At 46.5% G+C, this 24,537-nt stretch overlaps 1 protein-coding gene across 15 annotated transcripts; it reads left to right on the forward strand.

Annotated features, from left to right (window-relative positions):
- Window positions 1-1,466: 1,466 nt before the first annotated feature.
- EWSR1 (EWS RNA binding protein 1) lies at window positions 1,467-19,949 on the forward strand. 15 transcript variants are annotated; one of them, XM_089535902.1, is made up of 19 exons: window positions 1,467-1,538; window positions 3,110-3,146; window positions 3,515-3,566; window positions 5,057-5,183; window positions 5,452-5,469; window positions 7,309-7,495; window positions 7,645-7,809; window positions 7,939-8,150; window positions 8,669-8,858; window positions 13,598-13,635; window positions 14,278-14,310; window positions 15,228-15,346; window positions 15,524-15,653; window positions 16,668-16,790; window positions 16,884-17,067; window positions 17,398-17,495; window positions 17,585-17,647; window positions 19,471-19,723; window positions 19,812-19,949. In XM_089535902.1, exons 1-19 carry the CDS (start codon window positions 1,526-1,528, stop codon window positions 19,849-19,851), a joined length of 2,082 nt encoding a protein of 693 aa, XP_089392028.1. In that variant the 5' UTR covers window positions 1,467-1,525; the 3' UTR covers window positions 19,852-19,949. The 15 variants fall into 15 exon arrangements, with proteins under 15 accessions (XP_089392028.1, XP_089392029.1, XP_089392031.1 ...); XM_089535903.1 differs by having other exon boundaries at window positions 13,601-13,635; XM_089535905.1 differs by having other exon boundaries at window positions 5,455-5,469.
- The last annotated feature ends 4,588 nt before the right edge of the window (window positions 19,950-24,537 follow it).

Raw genomic sequence — 24,537 nt, forward strand, 5'->3', positions numbered from 1 at the left:
GGAGGAATTCTGGGCACTGCAGTTCAACTACGTTTGGAGGGTTATGGGACTCCCTGTCAGAGATAGCTCTGTGGCCACAGTGTACTACAATTCCCAGCATTCCCCAGCACTAACCCAGGACAGTTAAGTCACTCTTGAACTGGATTATTTCCTCAGTGTGGATGCAGCTTTGGTGAGGAACTCTGGGCATTTCAGGCCAGCTATGTTTTATTTCTGCAGTGTATTTTGGACCAGAGACAAGGTCCTCCTTGCATCCTCCTCCTTTTCCAGGACATGCCCTCTTCTGTCAAATTTCAAAATGTCCTCCATTTGGATTATGGCTAAGAAGCATGGATTTATAAGTACATGGGTGTTTTTAGCTTTTATTTTTGGCCATGTCCTACATATTTTTGCTTGGGTGCCCTACATTTTGGGGTGAGGGCATTGGTCACCTTGGTCAGAGAGCTTTCCAGGGGTTTAACTGCCATTCTGCTATGGAGTTGGAACAGAGCACCATTCCCAGAATTCCATAGCATTCAGCCGAGGCAGTTAAAGTGGTCTCAAACCAGATTATTTCACCAGTGTAGATGCAGCCCAAGCCTTTTGCCTCTCTTATGCCTGAGATTTCAAAGCCCAGCCCTGGCACCACAACAAACTACAAATCCCAGGATTCCATAGGATGGAGTGATGAGAGTGAAAGCAGTGTGGCAGCAGCCTAAGTGTGCTTAATGCAGTTCTTAACATGGTGCACCTCTTGCCTACAGAGTCTCCCAGGCCCCAGCGGGGCTTGGGAGAGGCTGTCTCCCAGGCCCAGCAAGGCCTTGGAGAAGGTTTAAAAATGTAGGACCTTTTTTTTTTTTTTTGTTAATTTCCTGGCCAGGAAATTAACAAAAATAATAATAATAAAAAAAATCCTACATTTTTAAACCTTGTCCTACATTTTTCCCGGTTTTGAGGTCCTCCGGGATGGCAACCCTACATGAGAACCTATAGAAATACTATAGGTATTACAAGGGACCTAGGAATAAAGTAAAATAGATTAAAATGTAAGTAAATAATAATAATAATATATGTGCACCACACAGTTGTATTAACTCCCCCTATTTAGCCCTCCATTGGAACAGTCCCACAAGGAAAGCCTATGCGAGAAGGGCGAGCCCAAGCCGGACAATAGCGGTGAGGGAAAAGCTATTCCCCTCCACACAGTTGTAGGAACCCCCCTATTCAGCCCTTCATTGGAACAGTCCCATAAGGAAAGCCTATGCGAGGAGGGCGAGCCCAGGCCGGACAATAGGGGTGAGAGAAATGCTATTCCCCCTCGCTTCACACAGTTGTATGGTCCCCCTTATTCATCTCTTCATTGGAACAGTCCGACAAGGAAAACCTATGAGAGTGGGGCGAGCCCAAGTTGGACAATAGGGGTGATAAAAGCAACCCCCTGTCCTTCCAGCGCAGGATGGTAGGAGCCAGGGCGGAAAGCCCTAGTGCGCATGCGCGAGGCGGCATCGAGGACGTTGGAGGCGAAGAAGAAGAAAGAGGAGACAAAATGGCGTCAACTGGTGAGGCGGAGCAAGGGAAGGAGGTGCTCGTGGCAAAATGGAGGCTTTCCCCGCTGTTAGAAGCCGGTCCAAAGTGGCTTCGCGGGCGGGGAGGGGCCTCTGTCCTTTCCGAGGGGAAGGGAGGCCCCTAAAGAGACGGGAGCCCCGAAAAGGAGCCGCGGAGGAGGAGGAGGGAAAATGGCGGCTCCCTCGACGTCCTCCTTTGGGCGCCTCCAAAGGGAAAGGGACCCCGGGTTTTATGGGGCCTTTTCGCCTTTTGGAGTTGGGTTTTACGGCATTTAAAGGCCCCGATGCCATTGGGGTCCGGATTCTGTGGTTTTCGGGGGGGAGGGTATAATGTTAATAATATGCGCGCTCTCTCTCTATATATATATAGATATAGATATAGATATAGATAATATATAGTAAAATTATACACACATATATATATATAATACACATATATATATATATAATTATTAATGATTTTATATATATATAGAATATAATACAGATTTATATTATATATATATATATATATATATATATATATAATATTGTATGTGTGTGTATATATTATTTATTATGTTATTTATACCCCACTCCTCAGCCCTAAAGGCTATCAGAGCAGCTTACAAATATTATTTTATTATTTTAATATATATGTATATATGTATAATCATTTTTTAATTAATATATATATATATAATTTTTATTTATTGTGTTATTTATACCCCGCTCTTCAGCCCTAAGGGCTATCAGAGCGACTTACGGTTATTATATATCTCAAAATACTATATATATATATATATACATATACATATACATATATATATATATATATACCTTAAAATTATATATATATATATATATATATAATGTAGTAAGCATTACTGTTAACTGTAATAATAAATATAGTAAATAAAAATAATAATTAAAAATAATTTTAATTTTATATATATATATTATATTATATTATATTGTACTGTATATATTAATTTTATTTATTGTGGTATTTAACCCCGCTCTTCATCCCGAAGGGCTCTCAGAGCAGCTTACAATTATTATTTTTAACCCGTTGTTTTTATTTATCATATTTATTATTCCAGGCAACAGTAATGCTTTCTACACCTACATAATATTATCAAAGGCTACAATAAGAAGAGTGTTAAATCGCCTGAGGCACTCTGGGAGGGGGAGAATATAATGTTAATAATGATAATCATAATAATTACGGGTAACAGTAATGCTTAATATATCTACATACTATAGTTAAAGTTTGTTTTAAACTGCCTGAGGATTCCCTAGCTCTGGGCCAGGGCAGTTAAAGTGGTCTCAAACAGGATTATGTCTGCATTTCTGGACCTTTGTAAAGCCTCAGCCCTTTTTGTTTCATTCCAGCTTTTGTTAAGTGGGCTTTTCCTATTCTTTCAAGGCACAAGGATCTTTGTAGAATCGGTCCCTTCGAATACAAAGACCAGTACTTCTCTGGTTTGAATCACAAGACAAAAGATTAAACAACAACAACTTACATTCTGTACTTGCATTTAGATCCATTCCTAACACCTGCTTCTCCTTTTTATCTCCTGCAGACTATAGCACCTACAGTCAGGCTGCAGCCCAGCAAAGGTAAGCCTCTTTTTCCTCCCCTGTAAATAAAACATAGACCTAAGGTCACATAACACTTTTAATGCATCTAAATAAATGCCAGTATAGTTAGTTACGTTGGTTTTCATAACTGAAATACTGGTTGTGTAATGGGATCTGTAGCCTTGGGCTCACCTCTTGCACAAGAGTCCCATTAGCCTCCTGTTTACTAGTATTTGCTTGTGAAAAAGGTGGCTGAACTAAACCACTCTTGCACTGTATGTGCAAATGTTTCTTTACACCGATATATTGCCTTGATCTGCAATCGCTGCAATACGTTACAGGGACATACAATCTGTTACAGGAGCATTTGTTTCTGTGCCTTCACACTTCTTGTATCCCTTCCACAGCTATGCTGCCTACGCAGCTCAGCCGGCTCAAGGGTATGCCCAGACCACTCAGGTAAGGTAACAATAATAACAGTAATTATTATTTTATGTGTATCCCGCCTGTCCCATAGGATCGAGGCGAGGTGTCTTAACAATAGTAGTAAAATACATACTATATATACATCTATATATATCACATAAAATAAGTCTCATTATCCCCTCCCTCCCAAAACAGCATCATGATACACTTGTCCCTCCATATTTGCTAAGGTTACAAAGGCCTAGTAGAGTGTCCTCTCTAGGAATCTCTAGGTCTTTCAGTGCCACTTTTAGTTAAGGTTGACCATAGAGTTGCTCTGGAGGAGCTACAAAGGCCTAGTAGAGTGTCCTCTCTAGGAATCTCTAGGCCTTTCGGTGCCACTTTTAGTTAAGGTTGACCATAGAGTTGTCCTGGAGGAGCTACAAAGGCCTAGTAGAGTGTCCTCTCTAGGAATCTCTAGGCTTTTCAGTGCCACTTTTAGTTAAAGCTGACCATAGAGTTGCTCTGGAGGAGCTACAAAGGCCTAGTAGAGTGTCCTCTCTAGGAATCTCTAGGCCTTTCGGTGCCACTTTTAGTTAAGGTTGACCATAAAGTTGTCCTGGAGGAGCTACAAAGGCCTAGTAGAGTGTCCTCTCTAGGAATCTAGGCCTTTCAGTGCAACCTTTAGTTAAAGTTGACCATAGAGTTGCTCTGGATTTGCTAGATATTCCTATAGAGAACATATTAATCAAATCCATGAATAATCAAAGCCGCAAATACGGAGGGGTAAGTGTAATTTCCCTTTGAATTCAGTGGGGCTTACTTTTCAGTGGATCCTATGGGATTACACACTAGACCTGCTTCCTGAGAGCGATTATCCCTACACAGAATAGGTAAGTCTCTGCGTTTATTAAGAGGCTTCCGTCTTTCCCTGGAAAGAAAGGAGGAACATATATTTTTTTGATAGCATTGCTCTTCCCCAGATGCTCTTTTTGCATCAAGGGGGCATCTATGAGGAGTGGGTCAAATTGCAAGGATAACCAATGTAGTTAAAAGGTAGTAAGGATCCTTAGCGTGGGAAAGAGACTTCAAAGACCAAGTTACACGCTTTAAAGCGAGAAGGGAAGCAGAATGTGCCCTCTTACGTAACGAGAGCCAAGGTAATAGTAAATGGTTTGGACATGACCTTTACACTTGCTGCTTGTAGCTGAGTAGATGAACGAACGGCTTTGCTCCGTCTACTTTTTTCGTGGCGCAACAGCAGGGAAGTTGTTGCAATACCTCGCACCGCTGAGAGACGCTAATCGGTACACGGCGCACACATCATCGAAACAGTGTGTCGCAATTGTGCAAAGACTAAGTACATGCTAAGCCTTGATAGCAAGCTGTAGGTTGCTTTCCCTCATACATTCTGTTCTACCTGGAGTAGGGATTTCACAGTCACTCCCTGATTGTAGATAAGATAGATATGGTCACAGATATGATCTATATACATCCAGTTCTTAGCTCCACATGGGTGAAGTAAACCCTTTCACTCCCCACAGCAGGCCTACGGGCAGCAAAGCTATGGGACCTATGGGCAACCCACCGACGTCAACTACACCCAGGCGCAGACCACTGCTACTTATGGGCAGACCGCCTACGCAGGCTCTTATGGGCAGCCTCCAGCCGGTGAGTGCACATTTACAACAACAACTTACTATACACAGAGCGTATTTATCCCCAGCCACTCTTGGGATTCTTTAAAACAACGTGAGCGGAAACAACAAGGCATACAGAGGGCTTCCCTTGAGCATTGAGACCCAATGTATAGATATCTAGGATCGCACAGAGAATTGTTCTACTTACAGTCTAGTAATGTAGAGTTACTCCTGGGAAATGTTTTTCCTCTTCTCTGATGGTGTGCCTTCTGTACCTCTTTGCCTTGCGCTTTCCACAGTAGAAGGGACCAGCACAGGTTTGGAAACACACACATATATATGTATTGCATGGGAAAACGTCCTTCGTTTCTGTCCGAAGTTATGCTGTTGACCCTTTAGGTGTTTTTAAGTGTGGCCCTGAGGCTCTGCGTGGCCCTTGGCTTCTCTAGACCCCCTCAACTGCCCCTTTTCCGGGCGGAAAACAGCGAATTCGATGCCCCGGAAGAACCCAGGAGGGGCAATATTTTAAGTGTCTGAAGAGGCAGTCCTCCTCCCTCCACCGTTTTAACAACAGCAACGACAACCGCACCACATTTTTAAGAACAAGAAGTGGCCTGGTTTTGCCGACAGAGAGGCTTTGGGGGCATTCCTTGTGGCCCCTGAAGGGTCCCAAGGGGCAGTAAATCGGTTGCCACTAGACCTGCCATAGTTGCCCACCAATGCGCAAAGGCCTATGTTTACATTTCCTAAAGGGTGAACAGCATGATTAGACCACATCCAGATGTTTCGGCCGCTGTTCCCGCATGCTCCGTGTCGTCATTGGTCCCACATCTGGACATCAGTGTGGTTGTCAATGCGCCGTTGCTTATTTTGCTTTACAGTTCTAACGTTTTACTGTTTAAGGAACGCATATATATATCAGCAGTTCAGTCTTTTTAAGAACGTGCCGAATTAAAGCGCATGGCAGTACATCATCCTTGAAAGAATCAAAGCATGCCCTCGCTATGTCTGTCCTGGCTGCGGAGATAGACACCGGATGCTTACGTTGGGTACTAATCATACATGGATGAACAAAGCACATAGGCAAATCCAGCCAAAAGTACTAATGGCCCTCCGGATGTTGTGGGCCACAACTCCCATCATCCACCCTCAAGCCATGCTCGAAACCTTACACTTTAAGGAGCATGCGCTTAAAAACAGACACAGTAGTACTGCGATGCGGACCAGGGCCAGTCCTTTGCAGCAAGGATAGACATAGCGAGGGCATGGCTTGATGCTCTGGCTGGGCTCGATGGGGACGATGGGGCTTGTGGCAATTAGTATACCCTTGGCTGCATCTGTTCAGTAACACACTGTGCCATGTGCTTTGAAAGCTAGATGTAAAAGATCAGTGCCATCTCAGTAGGATCCTAGAGTTGGAAGAGACCCCAAGGAGGGCCCTGATCCCATCCGACCCCATTCTCCTGCCATGCAGGAACTCCATGTCAAAGCATCCCCCATTTTGACAAGTGGCCATCCAGCCTCTGTTCAAAGACCCCCGAAAAGGTCTTACTGTCAGGTAGCTCCTCCTAACTGTGAAGTGGAATCCCTTTCCCTGCAGTTTGCATCCATTGCTCCATTGGGTCCTAGTCTCTGGAGCAGCAGAATACAAGCTTACTCCCTCCTCAGTATGACCTCCCTTCAAATACTTAAACAGGGCTCTCATATCCCCTCTTAACCTTCTCTACTCCAGGCTAAACATCCCCAGCTCCTACTCTAACACAAATGGATGGAAGACTTTCTACAAGTGTTTCTTCATAGGGCTTCAGGGTTGCCAGACCCTTCACCATTTTAGTCCCCCTTCTTTGCACTATTACTTCCCTTGATCTAGACACTATACTTCTATTGATGCAGCCTAAAATCGCATTGGCCTTGTTAGCTGCCGCATCGCACTGTTTACTCATGTCCAACTTGTGGCCTACTTGGACTCCTAGATCCCTTTCACACGCATAAGTCTCCTTGAGCCAGGTGTCCCTCATCCTATATCTCTGCATTTCGTTTTTCCTCCCTTACATTTCTTCGTGTTGACATTCATTCTGTTAGCTTTGGCCCGGCTTTCTAAGCGATGGGCCGCGCAAGTGGATCGGCTTCTCACTACAGGCTTTCCCTTGTTGTAGGTTACACCGCTCCGGCTGCCCCCCAGGCTTACAGCCAACCCACCCAAGGCTACGGCACCACCGCCTATGACACAACCACTGCTACCGCCACCACGACCCAGACGTCATACGCGGCCCCCACCGCTTATGGCACCCAGCCTGCCTACCCGACCTACGGGCAGCAGCAGGCAGCAACTGCACCTGCAAGGTAACCCTACAATCATAGAGTTGAATACACGGAGCTACTCTCCAAGACCAAACGTCTCCCGACAGTTGCGCATCACCTGAACCCAGCGCCTCCAATGAAGCAGGGGCTTTGTGTGAGATTAATCTTGGTTCTTGGCTTTTTACTTTTAGACCTCAGGATGGTACCAAGCCTGCGGAGACCAACCAGGCCCAGTCCAGCACAACTGGCTACAGCCAACCCAGCCTAGGATACGGGCAGAGTAACTACAGCTACCAGGTCCCTGGAAGTTACCCCATGCAGCAAGTTACTGCACCTCCGTCTTATCCTCCTACTAGGTACGTTTACTGAATACTTCCCTTTCTATTTTAATGGGGAATACTTGCAAGCAAATGTTGGTGCGTTAGATTCATGTGTATATTATGTATGTATATACTAATACAGGTATGTCTTCCCCTTCCCTGCAGCTACTCCTCCTCGCAGCCGAGCAGCTACGACCAGAGTAGTTACTCTCAGCAGAGTAGCTATGGGCAGCAGAGCAGCTACGGCCAGCAGAGTGGCTATGGGCAACAAAGCAGCTACGGCCAGCAGCCCCCCACTAGCTACCCACCGCCGACCGGATCCTACAGCCAGACCCCAAGCCAGTACAGCCAGCAGAGCAGCAGCTATGGGCAACCAAGTGAGTCCTTACAAGGGGTTTATGTGTGGCTACGTATCTTGTATCACAACGCTTTGCTTTTGTTGGAGAAGCTTTCAGATGAATAATATTGCAAGTGACTGTTCCCACTGATCACTCAAGATGGTCACTCACTGGTATATTGTGAGTAATCGCTTCCAGCGACTCTGAGCTTAATACTTGCACCTTCTTTAACCGTAGAGTTAGATTTCTGACCAATTGTTTGTGTGGTTGTAAAGAAATGAGATCCCCTTCCTGGTATTAAGAAGGATATGTGTGTAAAGAGGTCCTTGTAGCACCTTTGTGACTTAACTGAAAGGAATTGGCAGTATTGAGGTTTCGTAAACTTAAAGCCCACTTCCTCAGATACGTTGCCATCTTTGACCTTTATTTACTGCAAGTTACCTCTGTAGGACCTTTATTTACTGCTAGTAGGGCCTCTGTAGGACTGCAGCATAAGAGAGGGTTTCAAAGCCCCCGCTTACTCCTTCCCTAACGCTACTCTGCGGTCTGTTCCTCAGGCTCCTTCCGCCAGGACCACCCCGGCAGCATGGGCATCTATGGCCAGGACTCGGGGGGCTTTTCGGGACCAGGGGAAAGCCGGAGCTTGAGCGGCCTCGATAGCCGGGGCAGAGGACGAGGGGGATTCGACCGCGGAGGCGTGAGCAGAGGAGGCCGGGGAGGTGGAGGAGGTGGCCGCGGTGGAATGGGGTAAGAGCAAACCCTTTTTCTCCTCTCACCTAATGTGATTTTTTTGCCCCATGAATAGAGTATGTGGTGGAAAAGAAGGGCTGAAAGTTGTAGTGGGCGCAAACCCACTTTTCCCATGGACTTAGGTCTTATTTGCAATCGCAAGTGCATGTTGAACCTCCCTGTAGTAAGTCCATGGGGCTGCCTGGTCAGGGGAAACGAATGCAGGACGCATTTAGCCTGCGCCTGGGTGGAGAAAGAGGATCCCCAGGGCGTTAAAAAACACGGTGTAACTTTCAGCCCTTTTCTGCAGCAGACTGAGGAAACAGATCCTCTGCAGGTACAAGACAAAACTTGAGGTCGGACACACACACACAACACACACACACACACTACTACTACTACTACTACCCTTCTTCCAAGGGGTTGCCCTCTTTTCCTCCCTGAAGGTATGTACGTTGGTGTCTGCTTCTACCTTGGGAAGGTCTTTACTCTGTGTTTGCTCTGTGCATTAGCTCCGTGAGCCAGTGTCACAGCCAAACGAGAGTGGGTGTCCCTACTACTCCTTGTACCCCCACGGCTCTCAACTCCGGGCCTTGCATACTATGCTCAGGTTTGGCAATAGATCAACTGTGCCAAGCGCAAACCCTTGCAACTCTTGAACTCAGCTCCCCACCGGAGCTTTCGGGGCACCCCAAATCGATTTTGGCCATCTCAACTGATGGCAGGACCTGGTTTGGGAAGCCCCACTCATCAGATACTAGTCCCGGGCAACAGGATCAACTGAGAAAGAGAGGTGCAGAAACTAAGGGTGGTGTTTGTGTGTGTGTTCCACCTGGGTAGTAAATCCCACTATGCAGAGTGGTCCTTGGGTAATTTGTATATTTAAGAGGGTTGGAGTAAGAGGGGAAGAGGGAACCGCTGGCAATTCTGCCAGCTGTAGTTGCTTCTAGTAGTAGTCTCAACAAGCCCAAGGGCCGCTCTTGCATAGTGACATTAAAACACGAATCCAGAATGGTTTGAGATCTTGGTTGCAGTCCAAAACTGTGTATTGATTACTTGTCGCAATGTGTTCAGTTAACATCCAAAGCAGCCTTAACACAGGGAAGTAGTAACCCCTTTCGGGGTTGGATCCGGATGGAAAAGGGCTCCCTAGTTCTGTGTGTAAAGATTTCTTCACCTAGATGTGTTTTAAAGTAGACGGAGGCACACGAAATGGCTATCGCCACATCATTTTTCTTCCTTATGTGCAATCCAACATCCCCATCTTTCGGATATCGGGGTCTTGGCGTTCTCCAATTTTCATGCCCCAAATTGAAGGCTGAAAAATTTATGGTACTGGGGAAGGTTTGGCGGTTTGTGGGACAAAAAGGTGGCTCCTTGATGCCGCGCATCGGCTGCCATAAAGGGCCATGAATAGGGGATTTCGGACCCCTTTGCCATGATGTTGCGATGCATTTCGGCGCCTCTCCCGCAGGTAAGGAGCCCCATGTTCTTAACGTGCCCTTTTTCATTGCCTCAATATCTCTCTCTCTCTATATATATATATATATATTTTAACCTATATAAATAAATAATAACTATATATTTTCAACTGGTTGTTAAACGTGGAAAAAACTTTTTAACATGCTTTGTCGCATTTATATGCTACAGGTTACAAAGTGAGAGCCTTGTATACACACTTCAGTACTTAAAAAAAGTACCCGTACTCAGTACTCAGCCGGCAGCAATAATGAAAAATGGGACTAGACACGGTGTCCATATGGAGAGGAACATAATAATAATAACAATAATTATATATATGTGTGTGTGTGTGTGTGTATATATATATATATATATATATATACACACACACACATAGAATATTCTTAACCAAATGTGTTCGATTGTGTAAAAAACGGAAACCACCTGTAACTGTGGGTAAACTGCGCATAAGTACTTGGTGTTTGGTAATAAAGGTAGCGGGGAGGTGTCATAACTTTACAATTGTGTAACATTTAAAAGGGTAAACATCTTGTTTAAAAAGGGATATATATGTGTGGTGTGTGTATATATACACACTTTTGGGGTAAAGGAAAGAAGCGAAGCTGCATGCAAACAGCTTGGAACTGTGTATATATTGAGTTTTATTAGAATTAAAAGTGCAATACTTGCTAACCGGTAGTAAGTCTGCTCCCTCCTTCCCCAATTCGTTCAGGTATCCTTTTCACAGCCTCCCCCAAAATGTCATTTTTTAAGTGACGCTATTAATTGGCTGCACTTCCGCCCACAAATTATATGTTGCGTTAAAACCAGACGCGGGTTTTTGCGCATTTATGTATATTTGCAAAGCTGCATCCTCAGGCCTTTGAAACCCAGTGTATCCTGTAAGCTCTCCTTCCACAGAGAAATGTTAAGGGAAAATAATCCCAGTAGCCACCTGAATGTATGGTCATCTGAACTGTGTCCTAGGGTTTCCTGTGTTCCCCCTTTTCTTTCCTATCGATTGATTGGTTGATTTTGAACTGTTAATGTTAAAGGATTCTCCACACAGGAGCTTGGTTTCTCTCCCCTTACTTGCAAGAGAAAGGATGAGGGTGCAGCTTTACGTAGGCAAAACGAGGAGGGAGTAGACCAAAATACACTCGTCCCTCCAGATTTGCGGATTTGATTATTCTTGGATTTGATTAATATCTAGGTCCTCCGGCACAACTCTAAGGTCAGCTTTAGCTAAAAGTTGAACTGAAAGACCTAGAGAGAATGCTCTACTAAGTATTTGTAGCTCCTCCTGTGCATTTCTATGGTCAACTTTGAAAGTTGCACCGAAAGACTTGGCGATTCCTAGAGAGGACCCACTACTAGGCCTTTGTAGCTCCTCCGGCACAACTCTATGGTCAACTTTAACTAAAAGTGGCACTGAAAGACCTAGAGATTCCTACAGAGGACACTCTACTAGGCCTTCGTAGCTCCTTTGGAGAAGTTTTATGGTCAGTGTCTGTCAGCCGTTGGCCACAGAGGTGTCCTGGAGGACCTAGAGATTCCTAGAGAGGACACTACTAGGTCTTTGTTGCTCCTCCAGCCCAACTCTGTGGTCAGCTTTAACTAAAAGTTTCACTGAATGACCTAGGGATTCCTAGAGAGGGCACTCTACTAGGCCTTTGTAGGTCCTCTGTGCAACTCTATGGTCAAGTAACTAAAAGTAGCACTGAAGGACCTAGAGAGGACACTACTAGGCTCTTGTAGCTCCCTTGGCAAAGTTCTTTTTTTTTTTTAATAAAAATCATGAGTTTAATTTCATATATACACAATTGATTTTAATAATGTACCGGAAAATAAATTACAGGAAATAACTTTAAAATGCAACTGAAGACAAAGTTTCACAACAAACATTCCCACTGATTTCCCATAGGGTGAGATTGCAGTGCTCAAGGCAGGAAAATATCACAAATATATCAAAAACTCCAAATTGTTTCGATGCATTCACACATTTACATGAGCCACAAACATTCCTTTACAGGGACTGTACTTAGCCTATCACAGAACCAGGTTTTGCCATAAACTACAAAACTTTTGATACAAAATCATATTTATATTTTATACATGCCCTGTGATTTCTTAAAAAATTAACTAGACACACTGTACAGACAATCCTAACTCATTGCTTTGTAGCTGTAGGCAACGGTCTTTGTTTTTGGATGGATATTCTCCCCCAGGAATATTAATGGCAAAGTTCTATGGTCAGTGTCTGTTGGCCGTTAGCCACAGAGTTGCCGTGGAGGAGCTAAAGATTCCTAGAGAGGACATTCTACTAGATCTTTGTAGCTGCTCTATCCCAACTCTGTGGTCAATATTAACCAAAACTTGCAATGAAAGACCTAGGGATTACTAAAGAGGACACTCTACTAGGCCTTTGTAGCTCCTCCAGGGCAACTCTATGGTCAACTTTACCTAAAAGTCACACTGAAAGGCCTAGGGATTCCTAGAGAGGACTTTCTACTAGGCCTTTGTAGCTCCTCCAGGGCAACTCTATGGTCAACTTAAACTAAAAGTTGTACTGAAGGCCTAGGAATTCCTAGAGAGGACACTCTACTAGGCCTTTGTAGCTCCTCCGGGGCAACTCTATGGTCAGCTTTACCTAAAAGTCACACTGAAAGGCCTAGGGATTCCTAGAGAGGAAACTACTAGGCCTTTGTAGCTCCTGCAGGGCAACTCTATGATCAGCTTTCACTAAAAGTTGTACTGAAAGGCCTAGGGATTCCTAGATAGGCATGTTTTCAGGTACAAACATGCTGTTTCTTATTATTTGTGCTTTCCCCATATACACGGAGGTCTTGTGCCCCTAACGCTAGCAAATACAGAGGGACGAGTGTATTTTTAGGGGGGGTGTCTTTTAAATGTGTATATAATATGTGTATGGGAGGTTCCAACTTTTTCTTCCTTCTGGCCAAGTATTGCAGTTTTAATGCCTTAGTAGCAGGGTTGGCGGGTGGGTTGTGTGTCCATGTCCCAAACCCCGTGTGACCCGAGGTTCCCGTTGCGCGCAAAAAGGCGATACGAACAAGCCGCCCTCTGAAGAAAGAAAGGCCTAGTGACCGAGAGAAAAAGAGAGAGAGAGGAAAAGAGACAGAGAGAGACAGAGGCAGAGAGAGGAAAATGCGTGGTTTGGAATATGTTTTTAGCCAGCGCGCCCTCCTTCCCCGCGAGCCCCAGAGGCTCGGCGGCGGTGGCGCTGGCTTTATAAAAGGGAAAAAAGGCCTTCATTTCTTCGTTTATCCCCCCAGCAGCGCTGGAGAACGAGGTGGCTTCAATAAGCCTGGTGGTAAGTTTTTGAGCATTACGACGGGGTAGTGGTTTAACACAAAAGATAATGACATAAACATATATGTAACATGCAGCTAGGGGAAGGTAAAGAAAGAAACAGACCGACAACCCCGTAACGTTTGTCAAGCGTTGTTTAAAACAACGCCATATGTGCACGCCATGGGATTTTTCATAACGATACTGCCGGCAACGCCTTAGGGGTCTGTGAGGTTTTTGGTTTTTAAAACCTAATGGTTACGAAACGGAAAAGGTGGAGGAAAAAATAATAAACATAATAAAGGGTGTTTTGCAATACTTTTAATTTTGGGGGAAGGTAAACAAGCTTTGGTTTATGTAAACGTCGGTAAGCAAAGCACCGATTGGCCCGAAGGGATGCCCCTATAAGCCAAGTGCAAAACCCCGGTGATGGTTTTTGTAAAAGGGCTGCTAAAATAGCCAGCTGAGCAATGACACAAAAGGGTGTGTTGGGTTGCAAGCTTTCTTGCAGTGCGGTCAGTTTAAAAAAAAGCCACAAAAACACATGCCACAAAATGGCGGTTGTAAAATAGATAGCGGTGTGTGCTTGGCCCCAGCGTCACATGCCAGGTGCTCACTAACGATGCCTTCTGTGGTTTCTTTCCCCCCCCCCCTCGGACGACAGGACACCTGGACGAAGGGCCAGACCTTGACCTAGGTAATGTTTAAAAACCACTACTACTACTAAAATAATCCATACCACAAGAACCTGTATCTATCTATGTGCCCTTTGTGCATTTATCTGTTTGCATTTTATCTTCCTGGGAGTCGTTAGTTCAGTCTTGCGCTGGATAACGATGATAAATGTAATGGTCAGTCTTTGAGGCCACCAGGCTGGTGTTGGTAGTAAGTGGGGCTTACTATCTCCTCTTGCCACTTAAGCTCAGGCCACAAAACTTCTTGCGCTGGCCTTCCTTAGCAGCCATCCCTTATTTTTGTGGCACGTTCGGTCCATGCTTTGAGTCCTCTGGTGCATATATCAATAGAGGAAGTTGTCGCGATTGGTGATGGCAGGGTGTCCCTTTCAACTGGAGAAAGTGGAAACTATACTCATCCTTCCATATTTGCGGGTTTGGTTACTCAGGGATTTGATTAATACGTTCCTCTCTTGAGAGATCTAGGTCCTCCAGCGCAACTCTGGTCAACCTTAACTAAAAGTGGCACTGAAAGACCTAGAGATTGCTAGAGAAGACACTACTAGGCCTTTGTAGTCCCTCCAGCACAACTGTATGGTCAGCTTTAAGTAAAAGTCCCACTAAAAGACCTAGAGATTCCTAGAGAGGACACTCTACTAGGCCTTTGTAGCTCTTTCAGCGCAACTCTATGGTCAGTGTCTGTTGGACATTGATAACAGAGTTGCCCTGGAGGACCTAGAGATTCCTAGAGAGGTGTCCTCTCCGTGTTTTTGTTATTTCCAGTGTTTCCATATTCACGGGGGTCTTGTGCCCCTAACCCTGGCGAATATGGAAGGACAAGTGTATGCCTCTTTGGTGGGGGGTTGAACTAACCTTTCCATCCCTTCGCCAGAGCGATGTGACGAAATAACACTTCTGATGCGCCTCCTTATCTCCGCAGGACCACCTCTAGACCTAGATGACGATGCCGACAGCAGCTCCATCTACGTTCAGGGCTTGACCGACAATGTAACCCTGGAGGAGCTGACCGACTTCTTCAAGCAGTGTGGGGTTGTCAAGGTACGTGTGGTAGTAGTAGTAGTAGTAGTAGTAAAACAAAGTGGCATTTCTTTGGAGTTTGATGTACGCTTTGCTGGAACGTCTTTACTGAACATTGGGGGCTTCTGTCAGGAGCAAGGGCAGGGTTTCCTTAAGAGTTTGGGATTGCATACTCCATACTCTTTTCTTACTACCTAGATGAATAAGAGGACCGGACAGCCCATGATCACCATTTACCTCGACAAGGACACCGGGAAGCCCAAGGGGGACGCCACCATTTGCTACGATGACCCACCAACGGCCAAAGCAGCCGTCGAATGGCTGGATGGTGAGTGGGACGAAATAGCACAATATACACTGGAACCACCACCTTCTGACCCAGTGGTCACTGGGAGAGACTCAAAGAGTCCAGGAAATTTAACATCCATTTGCAAAAGTGAAAATAGCTAGAAAACTCAAGTAGTCCATGGGCTCCCTTCTATAGGATTCCCCTGTTGCGGCTGTAATGGGGTATATTGAAACCCATTGCGGTTACGCAAGCCCTACTAACACGGCTTCTTGTCTCTTTTATACATTGCCTCAGTCTTTCCGTGTTCCTTTTTACCTCCCTTTAGTTCCGCAGTTTGCTTTCCATTAGTATCCCTAGAGAGTAATTACCTCCAACCTGACCTTTTCCCATATTATTGATTATTAGTTTTCTGTTAATAGGTTTAATCCTGTAAGTTCCTTGTTTGGTTTTTTTTTTACAATATAACAGAACCAGGGACCGTTCTTTATCCATAAGCCGCTCTGGTAGCCTTTTGGCTGAAGAGCGGGGTATTATTATTATTACTATTATATAACTAAATAATTATTTAATTATATTAAATTATTATATTATTATTATATATATTAATATTGTAGTATTTCATATTTCCTCTGTATTTTGGGATGACATTTTATTCAGCACATTTAGTAAACAAATATATTTCCAGTTTCATCTCATGTTTTATCTTCAGCGTTAGTTCAGTTTTGGTGTGCTACCTGTTTCCAGTATACTTTTAATTTTGGGGCGTCTCCTTTACGTAGGACGTCTACTCACATAGTTGACATGTAGTAGTATGGGCAAATATTCCCCTATAATACTCTTTGGGCAAGTATTCCCTTATAATACTCTATGGGCAAGTATTCCCCTATGATTCTTTATGGGCAAATATTCCCCTATGATTCTTTATGGGCAAGTAATCCCCTATAATACTCTATGAGCAAGTATTCTCCTATGACTCTTTATGGGGAAGTATAGGGGCTTGGACTGGGTGGCCCTTGGGGTCTCTTCCAGCTCTTCTGTGACTATGCATTTCAGGGAAGGACTTCCAAGGCAGCAAACTCAAAGTCTCTCTCCCTCGGAAGAAGATGCCACTGACCAGCATGCGCGGAGGACTGCCACCCCGGGAGCCACGTGGCATGCCGCCCCCTCTCCGTGGAGGTAACCTTAGAGATTTAGGGTCTTCTATATAGTGGACCTACCCCGTTGTAGCCTCCGTCAGACGTACTAATAGGCTGCTCCTTCTCCTTCCAGGTCCAGGAGGCCCAGGGGGACCCGGCGGCCCTGGCGGTCCCATGGGGCGCATGGGGGGGCGTGGTGGAGACCGTGGCGGCGGTGGCGGTGGCTTCACCCCAAGAGGACCACGGGGCTCCAGGGGAAACCCTTCCGGAGGAGGAAACGTCCAGCATAGAGCGGGAGACTGGCAGTGCCCCAACCCGTAAGACTTTGTGCTTTCGTGCATCGTTGTCCTTGCGCATGAGTAGTCAGACACACTAATACCCCAGCGTCACAGACCAGTCATTCATTTAAACATAATCCTCTGTGGCGGGTTTTTTGGTATGTGCCATTTCCAATTTCTCTTTGCCAAGTGCCGCTTCTAAGAATGTGGCTTGGTGTGCGCGCATCAAGTATCATTCCCATGTACTTGGTAGTGTTCCAGAGGAATATAGAGGCATCCATTTTGGAGCGGGGCAAGGGAGGCTTTTGCCATCTTTGCATATCCAGCCACACTTTCACACCTGATGCATTGACGTTTGATGCTCCCCAGGGGATGCGGCAACCAGAACTTTGCCTGGAGGACAGAGTGCAACCAATGCAAGGCTCCCAAACCCGAGGGCTTCCTCCCGCCGCCCTTCCAGCCTCCAGGTACGTCCCCGGTCTTCGGCGAGCCTTAGGGGTCCGGGGTTCCCCCCGAATGCCTTGACACTGACCTCTGCTTATGTGATGTCCACAAGGTCCTGGATTCTTGCTCGGAAAGCCGCTGCCACTTAGAGGGCTCATATACGGGACAAATGGTGGTAAGGGAAATTTGCACAGGTGGTATGTCTTTTCCTTCGTTTGTGTATATGACGCATCCACAGGAGAGAGAGTATGTGGGGGGCCCAGTAACCTGAAGCGCTGCCCGTGGCATTGCTCAGGTGACCAGAAGCCCAGGGGTATCCTTGTATCATCCTATAAGGAAGGGAGGGGACCCACACTAATCATGGCCCACACCAATTGAAGGTTTGCCCCAGGTGGCACTCAAAACCTGGGAAACTTGGCATACTAGAAACACTTCTAGTGCCAGCCTTGGCTCTGGCCGACCATAATAACGCCCCTGTCCCATATGCTTCCATTGGGCTGAGAGTATGTACAATAGCTTTTGCCACAGGTACCTGGGGAGGTCTGTGGGTTGCACTGAAAGGCCTAGAGATTCCTAGAGAGGACACTCTACTAGGCCTTTGCTGCTCCTCCAATACAGTTCTATGGTCAGTGTCTGTCGGACGTTGGCCACAGAGTTGCCTTGGAGGACCTAGAGGTTCCTAGAGAGGACACTCCACTAGGCCTTTGTAGCTCCTCCAGCGCTACTCTATGGTTTTGCTTTGGTTGAAGAGATGGGATGAGGTTTAAGTCCCAGGGTTGCATTATTCCAGGGTCTGGGCTGCTCTGGATTAAGAGGCGTCCGACCATAATTGCCTGGTAGCAAATAGTCCGGTCTTGGCCGATTTCCCCTCTCCAGCCCTTTTGTGCCAGTTGTTGGCTATGGGAACAAATCAAACCCCCTATAAAAGAGCCCAGGACAGGTTACCTTTCTGCAAAATCATGTGTCTTCGGTGGCTTTAAACCTGTCTGGAAGGCCATTTCATGCTTCCTTATGGGTCAGGCAGGAGGTGGCTGCGCACCAAACTACATTTGGGCTTTTAAACCTAATTTGTAGACCACCTCCCCCTTGACCACTTAGTTCGGTGATTCCCAAACTGTGGCCCTCTAACTATTTTGGACTTTGGCCCCCTGAAGGACCTGGCGCTGACCAATGTTGGCTGGGGCCTCTGGGAGTTGAAGTCCAAAACACTTGGAGGACTAAGGTTTAGTCCAGCGATGTCCAAGCTCTGGCCCTCCAGGCGTTTTGGATTCCAACTCCCAGAAGCCTCAGCCACCTTGGCCAATGATCTGGGATGCTGGGAGCTGAAGTCCAAAACAACTGGACAGTGATGTCCAAACTCTGGCCCTACAGGTGTTTTGGACTTCAACTCCCAGAAGCCTCTGCCAATAGTTTAGGATTCTGGGAGCCGAAGTCCCAAAACGCCTGGAGAGTTTGGACATTGTTGTTTCGGTCAGTCTGGCGTCACAACTTGAACTGGTTGCATAGGTCCCACAGAACCATAGAGTTGGAAGAGATCCGGGAACCCTCAACGCCTTTGGGGTTTGTGCGCTGGGGAGCACACCCCATTCTTAATAATGGGTGCGTTACGCCAAATGAGATGTAGCATGAGAGCGAGCGCATAGAGCACACTTTTAGAAGGAACAGTTGAGGTGCTAGACCTAAAAGTGAGGATGGGGACATGTTACAATGTTGGCTGCAGGGGGGACTTGCCAAAAAGCATGAGGAACCATTGGAGGCAGGGTGTCCTTGGTATGTGCGCGCATTAGTGTGTGTGTTGTTTTGCTCGCAGCTTTGTCCGCAGCTGCTGCTTCCATCGCACGAGGAAGGAGTCGGCGCCATGTTTCTCAGACCGTTGCACTGTTTCCACGTCCCGCTGCCTGCGCTTGTGGGGCAGGTCCCCGCAGCCCGCCCGCCGTCACCTCGCGCAGGTTTGTGGCCCGTTACACAAACGAATGGCGCATTGTCTTTCTGCTGCAGGTGGCGACCGTGGCAGGGGTGGTCCCGGAGGCATGCGTGGAGGGCGAGGAGGACTCATGGACCGCGGGGGACCCGGGGGGATGTTCCGCGGTGGACGCGGCGGAGACAGAGGCGGTTTCCGGGGAGGACGCGGCATGGACAGAGGCAGCTTCGGAGGCGGCCGTCGCGGCGGACCTGGGGGGCCGCCTGGACCTTTGATGGAGCAGATGGGAGGACGCGGCGGAAGGCGTGGCGGACTGGGGAAAATCGACAAGTATGGCTGACGACGCGGGGATTGATCTGTCATATGGGGTTAAACCCCTTCCTCTGTTGTAATCCTCTTCTCCTTTATTCCTTTCCAGGGGAGAGCACCGCCAAGATCGCAGAGACCGGCCCTATTAAGCGCAGAATGCTGCCGAACCACACCGCCGTCGCCGTCAAGACTGCATTTATTACCAGATTTATTTTTTAAACCAGAATTTAAAAGAACGCTTTAAATTTATAATTCCATATTTAATAATGTTGGACCCGCAACATTATGAAGATCACCTCGTCTGTACGACTTTTAGTATTTTTCACCGTTTTTCACGGAGAGGAGGCATTAAAGTTGGAAGTTAAATGGTAGTTTGCCGAGTTGTTGTTGTTCTTTTTTATTATTATTATTATTACTTTCTGTCGTTCCTTTTTGAAAATGTTCCTTGGGCCGAGAAAAACCCCATGTGTTGTGAGCATGCCGAGTTTATTAAAGATCTGTGCAGAAAGACCTGGAGGGCAGGAAGGCTCCCTGTAACAAGCGCCGCCACCGTCAATGGTTGTGATGTTTCTTTTTTTAAAAATAAAACTTCCCGGTGTTTATAAAATCAACACTTGCTTTGTAATGTATTCAGTTTATTTTAGTTTATTATGTATTTATTTATTTTATTTTTATAATTTATTCATTCATTTATGTTATCATTTTTAATTTATTTAATTTATTATGTATTTAGTTCATTTATTTATTTTATAATTTATTCATTTATTTTTATTATTTTTAATTTAATTTATTCATTTATTTTAAATTAAATGTATTTATTTTATTATTTATTTATTTTATTATTTATTTTTTAATTGTTTATTCATTATGCTTTATATAGCGCAGTAGATTTGCACTCATTCATTTATTTTATTATTTTTAATTTAATTCATTTTATTTTATTTGTTTATTTTAAATTAAATTTATTTTATTTTATTGTGTGTTTATACAGTGGTACCCCGGGATACGAATTGATCGCGTTACGAAATTTCCGGGGTACGAAAAAGTTAGATTGGAAAAAACTGTTCCGGGTAACGAAAGATTTTTCGGGTTACGAAATTCGTTTCGGCGCGAAATTCAAATGCGAAGCGCGGCTAGCGGCTTTCCAGCGCTAACGGAAAGCCTTTTCGGGTTGCGAAATGTATCGGGTTACGAACGGCGCCGCGGAACGAATTAATTTCGTAACCCGAGGTAGCACTGTATATTTTAAAAAATTAAATTTAATTCAATTTATTCATTTTATTTATTTTATTTGTTCATTTTTTTAAAAAATTATTTTATTGTGTATTTATTTTAATTCATTGATTTTTATTTATATTTTAAATTTAATCAATTATTATTTATTATTTTAAATTTAATTCAATTTAATTATTTTATGTATTTAATTATCATTTTTAATTTAATTCAATTTTTTAGTAACAAAAAAAATTGTTTTTAAATGTTTTGTAATTTCCGTATTGGAAATAAGGGATGCTGCTGGGGCTCATTGGGGTGAAGCAGGCTTGAGCGTTGCTTTTTGGGGTGACCACTAGAGGGCAGCATAGTCTTAGCAGCACAGTATTTAACTTTCCGAATGTTTAAATTATAGCCTGGCATCCAATTGGCGGATTTGGCTTTTGCGGATTCAATTAGTATGCCCTCTCTAGGAATCTCTAGGTCCTCCGGAACAATTCTGCGGGAATTTGACCATAGAGTTGTGCTGGAGGACCTAAAAATAAGCCTTCTCTAGGCATTTGTAGGTCCTCCTAGTCAACATTTGATGTAGATATTGCCCATAGAGTTGCACTGGGAGATGTAGAGAGAATTCTTCTCTAGGCATTTGTAGGTCCTCCTGCGCAACTCTATGGTTGATGTCTTCCCAGAACAAATTTGCACCGAAGGATCGTGTGGCGAAGGTTAAGGCCTTGGTCCCTCTGGCTTCCCAGTAACTTAATACGGTTTGGCACGGGTTGTTTCCCCAGCGGTTGATGGGATGTGACACAGCTCTTACTACAGCAAGTAAGCCATGCCAGGTGGACGCCCACAACCGGACGCAAATCGGGTATGAATTGTTCTGCCTCTGAGGAAGAAATGTTAGGGCCCTTGGTGTTCGGTCCCAGAGTCCAAAACCCACGGAGGAGGCGCAAGTCCCATTAGATACAATGGGATATTATTTATTATCCCGAGTGCGCAAGTCCCATATACAATAGGATATAGTTTATTATTTATTATTATTTATTAATTTATTATTTATTTATATACAGTGGGATACTATCAATTATTATGAATAACTAAATGCACAGATGTGCAAGTCCCATTATATACAAATGAGATATTATTTATGATGTATTATTAATAATTATTTTTCTTCTTCGTGGTCTCTGCGAATCATACAAATGGGTTTCATTGCACCTGCGCAGTGCTGCTTGGAAACTTCTGGAATCACTAGGCAAAGTACACTTTGCAACTTTTAGTAACTTTTTGGCGGTAACTCCGCCCACCCGTTATAAGGCCGCTGCCTTCCCGCTCTTTCCCCAGTTCCTTTTTTCTGCCATGCTAGCTGCTTCAGGGAACTTCGCTCGCTCTTTAGCTGGATCGGAATCACTGTGTTTTTGACTTCAGACCGTCTCTTGACCATTCTTTGTCTCCCGCCTCTGGTAACTTCGGACTCTCGGCTTGTTGACCTCGATTTTGGACCCTCCTTTGGTTTTTGTCGACTTTGGTAGAATGTCTCCAGCACCCTTCAAGAAGTGCGATGTCTGCGGAGGCAAGGTGCCCATCCAGGATCCACACTCCTCTTGCCTCCTGTGCCTTGGAAAGGACCACGATCCGAGGGCTTGTCCACTCTGCAAGTCCCTCTCTTCCCAGGCTTGGAAGAATCGTGAGTCCCGGCTGACTTCAGCCATTGCCCAGGGCAAGATCCATGAGGGTGGCCCCCGTCCATTGTCGGCTCCCTCAGTCGCACTGCCTGCCTCCTCTTCCCAGGCCAGTGTGTCCAGCGTGGTGTCTGCCCTGCCGGTGGCTGAGTCGTCCACTACCACCGATGTGGCCTGTGGTCCCCTTAAACCCAGTGCCACCAACAAACCCCCCCAAGCGCCCCCACAAGACGTCGGGGACTGAGGGTTCCGAGCCCAAGTCGGTGTGCGGGAGGAAGGCGTCCCTGGAGGGCTCGCGCTCGAAGGATCGAGCTGATCTGGAGGTCCGGACCGTGGCGGTCGCATCCTCCAAGGCGTTGTCGAAGGCATCCCAACACGCCTCCAAGCTGCCCGAGACGGGGACATCCTCGGTGCCATCGAGGAAGGCTGCACCAGAGGACAAGGGCAAGGCGACCAAGCCTCAGCCTGCAGGGGGTGTCGTCCTGTCAGACTTGCCGGACAACCCCTTCTTCCCCCCTGAGGAGCGGGATGAGATGCCGCGGTCCTCCAGGAAGAGGCACTCCAAGGAGGCTTCGGACGACTCCACACCCAAGAGGTTCAAGTCCACCCGGGACGAGGGTGGTTTGGTGCCGTCTTCCAAGGGCAAGGAGCACGCTTCCCACAAGCTGCGCTCCCCATCCAAGAAGGCACCGACTCCGGCTTCTTCGCAACTAAAAGAGTCATCTGCCTCGCATGCAGTTTCTGAGTTGGACACCCCACTGCCTTCGACCGTGGACTTTGGCTGCTCCGACGTGGAGACCGCCAGACCTTCGCGGAGGGAGTCTCCACCACAGGCCCTCCACTTGGACGAGGAGGGGCCGTCTGATGAGGATCCTGACATGTTCTTCGACTCCGAGACAGGTCGATACTACATGTCAGTGCCGAGGGAGACCGCCTTCAAGAAGTATACTAGGCTCAACCTCCGCTTTGACATCCGCGTCCCAGCGGCCTGCTGTGGAACCTGCGCTGCAACAGCTTCCCACGCATCCCTCCACCCGAGTCCGTGTGCCGGATCTGTCGCTGACTTCTGACTCTGACTCCGAGCCAGAGGTCTTGCCACCATCTGAGGACCCATCGGACGATGAGGCTTCTGTCCAGGCTTCTCCTCAGCAGATGCACCACCCCGAGCCTTCTACTCCCACGGATGATGTGCGCTCTTTCAACGAGCACATCATCAAGATGTCAAGGGCCCTGGACATCGAGCTCTCCTTCCCTGAGGAGGAAGCTCGTGATCCCGTTGAGCACAGGGTGCACGGCTGTGTACCGACTCCACCCTCCATCCCGCTGCTGCCATCCCTGGAGACAATCGTCAAACGGTCCTGGGGAACACCGGCCTCCTCGGTGGGATCGTCCCGGCGGATCAAATCCCTGTACAGGATTTCTCCATCCAGCTGTTCCTGGTTGGCCGACCATCCCAAGCAGAACTCAGTGATAGTCGAGGGGGCGCAGCAGACCTTCATCCCAAAGCAGGCGATGTCTCCGGCGGACCGGGAGGCGAAGAAGGTCGATGGCCTGGCCAAGAAGACCTATTCGGCGGCGGCCCTTGCGGTGAAGACCATCAACTACAACGCCTGCATGGGGGCCTACATCCAGACCCTGATGGAGGGGATCTCGCCGCTCATCCCTGACGTCCCGGATGACGTCCAGAGGCGCCTGGTGGAGATCAGAGATGAGGCCCACTCTATTGGAAGTTGGCTGATCACTGCCTCCAGGAATGTGGCTGACTGCGCCGGACGGGCCATGTCGGCATCGATGGCTCTGCGTCGGCATGCCTGGTTGCGAGGCTCTAACTTAAACACCAACGTCAGGGCAGCAATTGAGGACATGCCGCTCGACGGATCCGGCCTCTTCCATGCCGAGACCGATGAGTGCCTGAACCGCAAGTTCAGGATGAAGGCGGTG

This window comes from Sceloporus occidentalis, unplaced genomic scaffold (assembly GCF_023333645.1).
Source record: "Sceloporus occidentalis isolate IW3139 unplaced genomic scaffold, rSceOcc1.0.p SCAF_8, whole genome shotgun sequence".
NCBI classification, from domain to species: Eukaryota; Metazoa; Chordata; class Lepidosauria; order Squamata; family Phrynosomatidae; genus Sceloporus; species Sceloporus occidentalis.